This window comes from Oncorhynchus nerka, linkage group LG19 (assembly GCF_034236695.1).
Source record: "Oncorhynchus nerka isolate Pitt River linkage group LG19, Oner_Uvic_2.0, whole genome shotgun sequence".
Taxonomy (NCBI): domain Eukaryota; kingdom Metazoa; phylum Chordata; class Actinopteri; order Salmoniformes; family Salmonidae; genus Oncorhynchus; species Oncorhynchus nerka.
Window position 1 is genome coordinate 37,953,214 of NC_088414.1, and position 10,189 is coordinate 37,963,402.

The 10,189-nt window shown below is 43.3% G+C and overlaps 1 protein-coding gene across 1 annotated transcript in view; it reads left to right on the forward strand.

The window, feature by feature from the left end:
- The window catches only part of caln2 (calneuron 2), a 54,914-nt gene extending 52,236 nt beyond the window's left edge, over positions 1–2,678 (forward strand). Inside the window, exon 5 of the mRNA XM_065004581.1 lies at positions 2,176–2,678. Within this exon, the coding sequence (XP_064860653.1) occupies positions 2,176–2,303 (128 nt within the window). The 3' untranslated portion in view covers positions 2,304–2,678. The remainder of the gene's footprint in view (positions 1–2,175) is intronic.
- Positions 2,679–10,189: the final 7,511 nt, after the last annotated feature.

Below are 10,189 nucleotides of genomic sequence, written 5' to 3' on the forward strand. Positions count from 1 at the left end.
TGGAGTGAAGAGGGGAAGGGAGAGAGAGAAGAAACCAAAAGTGAAATTGGAAGCTAAACCAAAGATTATCTTCCTCTCCTTCTGCCCTCTCCCTCAATCCTTCCTATCTCTCTCTCTCTCCCTTCCTCTCATGTCTCTATCCTCCTACCCTTTCTTCTTCCTTCTCTTTCTCCGACCCTGTGAGAATTCAGTCTGTCGGACTCCATTAGACACATCTCTGTGTGTCTGGGTTACTGTCTCTGTGTGTCTGGTATGGTCTGCTCCAGGCTGATGTCTGGTCTGCTTCAGGCTGGTGTCTGTGCTGCTCCAGGCTGATGTCTGGGCTGCTCCAGGCTAGTGTCTGTGCTGCTCCAGGCTGATGTCTGGTCTGCTCCAGGCTGGTGTCTGTGCTGCTCCAGGCTGATGTCTGGGCTGCTCTAGGCTAGTGTCTGTGCTGCTCCAGGCTGATATCTGGGCTGCTCCAGGCTGGTGTCTGGGCTGCTCTAGGCTGGTGTCTGGGCTGCTCCAGGCTGATATCTGGGCTGCTCCATGCTGATGTCTGGGCTGCTCCAGGCTGGTGTCTGGGCTGCTCCAGGCTGGTGTCTGAGCTGCTCCAGGCTGATGTCTGGTCTACTCCAGGCTGATGTCTGGTCTGCTCCAGGCTGATGTCTGGTCTGCTCCAGGCTGCTATCTGGGCTGCTCCAAGCTGATGTTTGGTCTGCTCCAGGCTGATGTCTGGGCTGCTCCAGGCTGATGTCTCTGGGGGAACGGAAAGTGTATTTGACCAGTTTGTGATGTTACCAGCATGGGGAATGGGAGGGGAGGCATAATATGAAATTATCATAATTTGATGTAATAAGTGACTTAAGTTATACTTCTATTTTTCTCCTCTCTCTTCCCCTCCTCTTCTCTCCTCTTCCCCTCCCCTTCTCTCCCCTTCCCCTCCTCTTCTCTCCTCTTCCCCTCCTCTTCTCCCCTCTTCCCCTCCTCTTCTCCCCTCTTCCCCTCCTCTTCTCTCCTCTTCCCCTCCTCTTCATCTCCTCTTCCCCTCCTCTTCTCTCCTCTTCCCTCCTCTTCTCTCCTCTTCCCCTCCTCTTCTCTCCTCTTCCCCTCCTCTTCTCCCCTCTTCCCTCCTCTTCTCCCCTCTTCCCCTCCTCTTCTCCCCTCTTCCCCTCTTTCTCCCTCTTCCCCTCCTCTTCATCTTCATCTCCTCTTCCCCTCCTCTTCTCTCCTCTTCCCTCCTCTTCCCCTCCTTTTCTCTCCTCTTCCCCTCCTCTTCTCTCCTCCTCTCCTCTCCCTCTTCCCATCCTCTTCTCTCCTCTTCCCCTCCTCTTCTCCCCTCTTTCCCTCCTCTTCTCCCCTCTTCCCCTCCTCTTCTCCCCTCTTCCCCTCCTCTTCTCTCCTCTTCCCCTCCTCTTCATCTCCTCTTCCCCTCCTCTTCTCTCCTCTTCCCCTCCTCTTCTCCCCTCTTCCCTCCTCTTCTCCCCTCTTCCCCTCCTCTTCTCCCCTCTTCCCTCCTCTTCTCTCCTCTTCCCCTCCTCTTCATCTCCTCTTCCCCTCCTCTTCTCTCCTCTTCCCCTCCTCTTCCCCTCCTTTTCTCTCCTCTTCCCCTCCTCTTCTCTCCTCTTCCTCTCCTCTTCTCTCCTCTTCCCATCCTCTTCTATCCTCTTCCCCTCCTCTTCTCTTCCTCTTCCCCTCCTCTTCTCTCCTCTTGCCCTCCTCTTCTCTCCTCTTTCCTCTCCTCTTCTCTCCTCTTCCCCTCCTCTTCTCTCCTCTTCCCCTCCTCTTCTCTCCTCTTCCCCTCCTCTTCTCCCCTCTTTCCCTCCTCTTCTCCCCTCTTCCCCTCCTCTTCTCCCCTCTTCCCCTCCTCTTCTCTCCTCTTCCCCTCCTCTTCCCCTCCTCTTCTCTCCTCTTCCCCTCCTCTTCCCCTCCTTTTCTCTCCTCTTCCCCTCCTCTTCTCTCCTCTTCCTCTCCTCTTCTCTCCTCTTCCCATCCTCTTCTATCCTCTTCCCCTCCTCTTCTCTCCTCTTCCCCTCCTCTTCTCTCCTCTTGCCCTCCTCTTCTCTCTTCTTCCTCTCCTCTTCTCTCCTCTTCCCCTCCTCTTCTCTCCTCTTCCCCTCCTCTTCCCATCCTCTTCCCCTCCTCTTCTCTCCTCTTCCCCTCCTCTTCTCTCCTCTCATCTCTTCTCTTATTCAGTCCATCCTAAGAAGAAGAACAGACAGACATGCGTGAGGAAGAGCCTGATCTGCGCCTTTGCCATGGCCTTCATCATCAGCGTCATGCTCATCGCGGCCAATCAGATGCTGCGAAACGGCATGGAGTAAGCCAATCACACTGTGAGCCTGGGGAGTGGGCCTTACATTTAAATGACCTCACTTCCTCTCTCTGCAGCAAAAACAGGAAGACAGACCAGCCAGAACCCAAACACCTCTGTGAAGGACAACTATCTGTTATTTTAATGACGTTTGTTTTGATTTATATCATGAACAGTAAACAGACAAGAGAGTGCAAGTACTGAAGGACGCACACGGAAAATGTCGTTTTCAGTGGAAAAAAAGACAAATCAAATCAAAAACACTAAGAGGACTTGATGAACAGACCGGACATGATACAAAGCAATCTTTTATATGTTGTGGGCATAAAGGGATTCCTTTCATTTCTGTATCAGAGAAGGCCACCCCTTTAAGAATGATTTTCTAACCACCCCTTTAAAATAAACGTTTTTTTTAACCTCCTATTTAAAAGATCAATTGTCTAATCAAAAGCAATCTATTGAACATGCATCAGGTGCTTTGAGCCATTCCTAATTTTTAACTGAACTTTTGGTTCTGGGTTTACTTCAGGAGGGAAACATTACCTGACTAGCGCTCCTACTGTTTAATGTTTTAAACTGTATCTAAACGTGTTAATCTGTTATTTTTTATTATTATTCTACTATCTTATATTTACATGTTATAGTCACTCACCTGTGGACATTATACCAATGTATGTTTACATTGTAACAGAGATGGTTCGCGACTTGAGGACAAACTCGTGTTAGCTCCCAGAACAAACCCCTAGGCTTTAGCTCAGCTGACTTCCATAGTCTTAAATCACATAGGCATCATTCTACACCTGACATTCCCTCCCTCACAATGTTGCTACAGTATAGTCGACTGTCTGTCTGTCTCTATGTCTGTCTGTATGCACTGCATGTGACTTAAACTGTATGTATGTACAGTATTTACCGTATGTCATGCCCATAGGGCGGTGTTCTGTGTCAACTGTCCCCAAAGGAACATGAACCACCTGGCCTTCTTGGTCCATGAATAATAAGGTTGTGGTCTGAAATGTCTTTGACCAGGTCATGTAAAATTGCTTTTCATTCCAGAAAGTTGTTGTTTTCCCCCCTCAGCCCCACGTTCACTCGCCTTCACAGATCTGACAGGACTGACTGGATGGATGAATGCAACATATCCAATCTGACTGACTGGATGGATGAAACATATCCAATCTGACTGGATGGATGAATGAAACATATCCAATCTGACTGGTTGGATGAATGCAACATATCCAATCTGACTGACTGGATGGATGAAACATATCCAATCTGACTGACTGGATGGATGAATGCAACATATCCAATCTGACTTGTTGGATGAATGCAACATATCCAATCTGACTGGATGGATGAATGCAACATATCCAATCTGACTGACTGGATGGATGAAACATATCCAATCTGACTGGATGGATGAATGCAACATATCCAATCTGACTGGATGGATGACTGCAACATATCCAATCTGACTGACTGGATGGATGAAACATATCCAATCTGACTGGATGGATGAATGAAACATATCCAATCTGACTGGATGGATGAATGCAACATATCCAATCTGACTGGATGGATGAATGCAACATATCCAATCTGACTGGATGGATGAATGCAACATATCCAATCTGACTGGATGGATGAATGCAACATATCCAATCTGACTGGATGGATGAAACATATCCAATCTGACTGGATGGATGGATGAATGCAACATATCCAATCTGACAGGACTGACTGGATGGATGAATGAAACATATCCAATCTGACTGGATGGATGACTGCAACATATCCAATCTGACTGACTGGATGGATGAAACATATCCAATCTGACTGGATGGATGAATGAAACATATCCAATCTGACTGGATGGATGAATGCAACATATCCAATCTGACTGGATGGATGAATGCAACATATCCAATCTGACTGGATGGATGGATGAAACATATCCAATCTGACTGGATGGATGAATGCAACATATCCAATCTGACTGGATGGATGAATGCAACATATCCAATCTGACTGGATGGATGAAACATATCCAATCTGACTGGATGGATGGATGAATGCAACATATCCAATCTGACAGGACTGACTGGATGGATGAATGAAACATATCCAATCTGACTGGATGGATGAATGCAACATATCCAATCTGACTGGATGGATGGATGAAACATATCCAATCTGACTGGATGGATGGATGAAACATATCCAATCTGACTGGATGGATGAATGCAACATATCCAATCTGACTGGATGGATGGATGAATGCAACATATCCAATCTGACAGGACTGACTGGATGGATGAATGAAACATATCCAATCTGACTGGATGGATGAATGAAACATATCCAATCTGACTGGTTGGATGGATGAAACATATCCAATCTGACTGGATGGATGAATGCAACATATCCAATCTGACTGGATGGATGAATGAAACATATCCAATCTGACTGGTTGGATGGATGAAACATATCCAATCTGACTGGATGGATGAATGAAACATATCCAATCTGACTGGTTGGATGAATGAAACATATCCAATCTGACTGGATGGATGAATGCAACATATCCAATCTAACAGGACTGACTGGATGGATGAATGCAACATATCCAATCTGACTGGATGGATGAATGCAACATATCCAATCTGACTGGATGGATGAAACATATCCAATCTGACTGACTGGATGGATGAAACATATCCAATCTGACTGGATGGATGAATGAAACATATCCAATCTGACTGGATGGATGAATGCAACATATCCAATCTGACTGGATGGATGGATGAATGCAACATATCCAATCTGACAGGACTGACTGGATGGATGAATGAAACATATCCAATCTGACTGGATGGATGAATGAAACATATCCAATCTGACTGGATGGATGGATGGATGAAACATTTTGGAAAGTCCACCTCCTATCCAATCTGACTGGATGGATGGATGAAACATGGTGGAATCTCCACCTCCTATCCAATCTGACTGGATGGATGAATTAAACATCTCCAATCTGACTGGATGGATGAAAGCAACATTTTGGAAAGTCCACCTCCTATCCAATCTGACTGGATGGATGGATGAAACATGGTGGAATCTCCACCTCCTATCCAATCTGACTGGATGGATGAATTAAACATCTCCAATCTGACTGGATGGATGAATGCAACATGGTGTAAAGTCCACCTCCTGTCCAATCTGACTGGATAGATGAATGAAACATTTTGGAAAGTCCACCTCCTATCCAATCTGACTGGATGGATGAAAGCAACATTTTGGAAAGTCCACCTCCTATCCAATCTGACTGGATGGATGAAAGCAACATTTTGGAAAGTTCACCTCCTATCCAATCTGACTGGATGGATGAATGAAACATGGTGGAAAGTCCACCTCCTATCCAATCTGACTGGATGGATGAAAGCAACATTTTGGAAAGTCCACCTCCTATCCAATCTGACTGGATGGATGAATGCAACATGGTGGAAAGTCCACCTCCTATCCAATCTGACTGGATGGATGAAAGAAACATATCCAATCTGACTGGATGGATGAATGCAACATGGTGGAAAGTCCACCTCCTATCCAATCTGACTGGATAGATGAATTAAACATCTCCAATCTGACTGGATGGATGAAAGCAACATTTTGGAAAGTCCACCTACTGTACCAGGGCCCATATTCACAAAGCATCTCAGAGTATGACGGCTGTTCGAGGATCAGTTTTCCCTTTTAAATCATAATCATTAAGATTTATATAGACAGGGAGGGGGTGCTGATCCTAGACTGAATACGGGCCCAGTCAGATGTCTTAGATCTGTGAGACGGACTAGGGGAGTGAACGAGCTATAGGGCAGAGGAAGAGAAGCAACCTTTTATGATGAACTACACGCTCAGACCAGGACAGATCAAATATTTATACTAAAATATATATTCCATTACCTCTACATCAATATGCATGTAGCTGCTATTTTAGTATTCCTTTCCTTTGGCGGATGAAGGTTCAAATCAATTCAACCTTTCCTTTGGCCTTGATTTTAAATGTGTGTACTGTGTGTATGAACTACTGTCACATTTTACTTTCAGATTTATACTGAATTCTCTATTTATTCCAGCTATTAATCAAATCAGAATGCAGAGGGGAATATTTGGTCATAAATATGCAAATACAAGGTCACGTGGCCATAATCACCACCGAGCTGTTTCATCTCTTTTACACTGCTTGTCATAGGACTGCATGACTCACTGAGGCCTGGGGACATCAAGCGTCTCTGAGTAGGAGAGGCTGATCTATGGACAGGATGGAGCTAATCAGTACTGCTACTCTGAAATACATACTGTTCTTCACACAGTAACGTGTTCAAGTCAAAGTATATTCGTTTGCAGAGGTCTTTTCATCGTTGAAGTGTTTTCGCTCTCAATACCACATGTTTAGGCTGCTATAATGTAGAGATATTTTTGGCCATGTAGTGTAGTTCTTCACACTCAAAGTCATCTTGCTGTCTCAGATATCTAAATATATTTATATGTGATTGCAGAGGAACATTCTGGCCCATTGGTGCATTAGTCTATGATTGTTATAAGCCATTATGGTCCCTGACACCAGCATCTAATCGTAATGTGTATGTATATTAGTCATAGTTTTAATATTGTAAATGTTTCTGTCATATATTTTTCAACCTGGTAAAGGGGATGTACTTGGGCTAAGAGAGAGCGTATATAATAATCAGCACTGGTGGTTTGGAGACCTGTTGTTTTGCGATCAATGGAGGCTGGTGGGAGGAGCTATAGAAGGACAGGCTCATTTTAATGTCTGGAATGGAATAAATGGAACAGAGTCAAACGTGGTTTCCATGTGTTTGATACCGTTACATTTATTCCATTCAAGCCATTACAATGAACCCATCCTCCTACAGCTCCTCCCACCAGCCTCCATTGTTTGAGATTATATAAATGTCAAAAAATATGTTTATGTATTGCACAGAGAGAAATCTAAAAAGAAAGAAAAACAGCAATATTAATGATGGTAACATTCAAATAAAGATATGTAGTCTGTATAAACATAATCAACCTGTGGTTATGCAATAAAATCTTTTTTTATATATATAGAAACAAAAAAAACAGTTCTGTTTTTCCAGGGAATGAATAGACCACTTCCCAATAGTCATGTTTTACGTGTGTACCTTTCATAACTTGGCCACTGTGTGGCAGCAGAGGGCTGCATCTGACAGAGCTATAGATAAATTAACCATTATACTTGTACCTGTTTTAAGCCGCGTTTACACGTTGCAGTAACATGTGAGTTTAGTGATCTGATAAATATGATTCAATAACTATCTAATCAAAGTTTGCGAAGTCTACATGTTGTATTAAAATAGCTGTGTTTACACAGCCAAACCAATTCAGATCTTTTTTTTACTAATTGGTATTTTGACCAATCAGATCTGAAAAAGATCTGATGTGATTGAGCAAAAGACCAATTAGTGGAAAAAATATCAGAACTGGGCTGCTGTGTAAAAGTAGTTTGCAATTTATTTGACAGATATTCTTTCAAAATAAAATGAATTTATGTATTTTAAGAAAATTACTAATGACATAAATCAATGGTGCTACCTATCAATGATTTACATTTACATTTACATTTAAGTCATTTAGCAGACGCTCTTATCCAGAGCGACTTACAAATTGGAAGAGGCCGCTATAAATTATGATTTAAATTCTTTGAACATCCAGATCTATTTACACTTGCTTGATATCCAGACACAATGTGTTCCTGACTACCTTTGGAGGAGGTCAAGAAGATCTGATCACAATCAGATCACAAAGCGTCTTGGAATCGTCGACACCTGTCTTCAAATGTGGGCACTAGCAGAATGTGGACACAATCAGGACAAAGGGCACCAGGTATAAACGGGGCTTAAGTGTTGTGTGGAAAGGCTATGTTAGGACAGAAGCTCACTCCTACCAGCTGTCATCTGGGCATTCTTCAGAAAGTATTCAGACCTCTTGACTTATTCCACATTTTGTTACGTTACAGCCTTATTCTAAAATTGATTAAATTGTTTGTTTTTTCCTCATCAATTTACACACGATATCCCATTATGACAAAGCAAAAATAGGTTTTTAGAATTTTTTGCAAATGTATTAAAAATGAAAAACCTGAAATATTATATTTACATAAGTATTCAGACCCTTTAGTCAGTACTTTGTTGAAGCACCATTGCAGCGATAACAGCTCAAGTCTTCTTGGATATGAGGCTACGAGCTTGGCTCACCTGTATTTGGGGAATTTCTCCCATTCTTCTCTGCAGATCCTTTTAAGCTCTTTCAGGTTGGATGGGGAGCATCACTGCAGAACAATTTTTAGGTCTCTCCAGATCCGGTTCAAGTCCGGGCTCTGGCTGGGCCACTCAAGGACATTCAGAGACTTGTCCGAAGCCACTCCTGCATTGTCTTGGCTGTGTGCGTAGGGGTGTTGTCCTGCTGGAAGGTGAATATTCGCCACAGTCTGATGTCCTGAGCTCTCTGGAGCAGGATTTCATCAAGGATCTCTCTGTACTTTACTCCGTTCATCTTTCCCTTTGATCCTGACTAGTCTCCCAGTCTCTTCCGCTGAAAAACATCCCCACAGCATTATGCTGCCACCACCATGCTTCACCGTAGGGATGGTGCCAGGTTTCCTCCAGATGTGACACTTGGCATTATTTTATTTATTCGATGTTTTATTTATTTCACTTTTATTTAACCAGGTAGGCTAGTTGAGAACAAGTTCATATTTGCAACAACACAGAGTTACACATGGAATAAACAAACATACAATCAATAATACAGTAGAAACAAGTCTATATACAGTGTGTGTAAATGAGGTAAGATAAGAGAGGTAAGGCAATAAATAGGCCATGGTGGCGAAGTAATTACAATTTAGCAATTAAACACTGGAATGGTAGAATGTGCAGAAGATGAAGATGCAAGTTGTGGTGTCTGGTTTCCTCCAGAGGTGGCGCTTGGCATTCAGAACAAGAGTTCATTCTTGGTTTCATCAGGCCAGAGAATCTTGTCTTTTAGGTGCCTTTTGGCAAACTCCAAGCGGGTTGTCATAGACCTTTTACTGAGGAGTGGCTTCAGTCTGGCCACTCTACCATAAAGGCCTGATTGGTGGAGTGCTGCAGGGATGATTGTCCTTCTGAAAGGTTCTCCCATCTACACAGAGGAACTCTGGAGCTCCGTCAGAATGATGGAGGCCCCTGTGTTCTTGGGGACCTTCAATGCTGCAGACATTTTTTGGTACGTGCCTCGGCACAATCATGTCTCTGAGAATTCCTTCGACCTCATGGCTTGGTTTTTGCTCTAAGATGCACTGTCAACTGTTGGACCTTTATATAGACAGGTGTGTGGATCGCGTCCAATCAATTGAATTTACCACAGGTGGACTCCAATCAAGTTATAGAAACATCTCAAAGATAATCAATGGAAACAGGATGCACCTGAAGTCAATTTCGAGTTTCATAGCAAAGGGTCTGAATACTTATGTAAATAAAGTATTTACATATTTTTTTTTAGAAACCTGTTTTCACTCATTTACTTATTTTTAAAAAAATGTATCTGATATGGCTGACTTGTGGTTTCTACTGACAACTGAGATGTACAAACTATGGCATAAGAGAACAACAAGTGGATAAGAGGCAATCCGTAATTTGGATTAAGACATTAATGAGCGAGCTAGGACGGACATAGTCAATATAACTATTTGTTAAGCACTTTTGAAATGTACAGCTACAGAATTCTCCCTGTACAGTGTTCTCCCTGTACAGAGTTCTCCCTGTACAGTGTTCTCCCTGTACAGTATTCTCCCTGTACAGTATTCTCCCTGTACAGAGT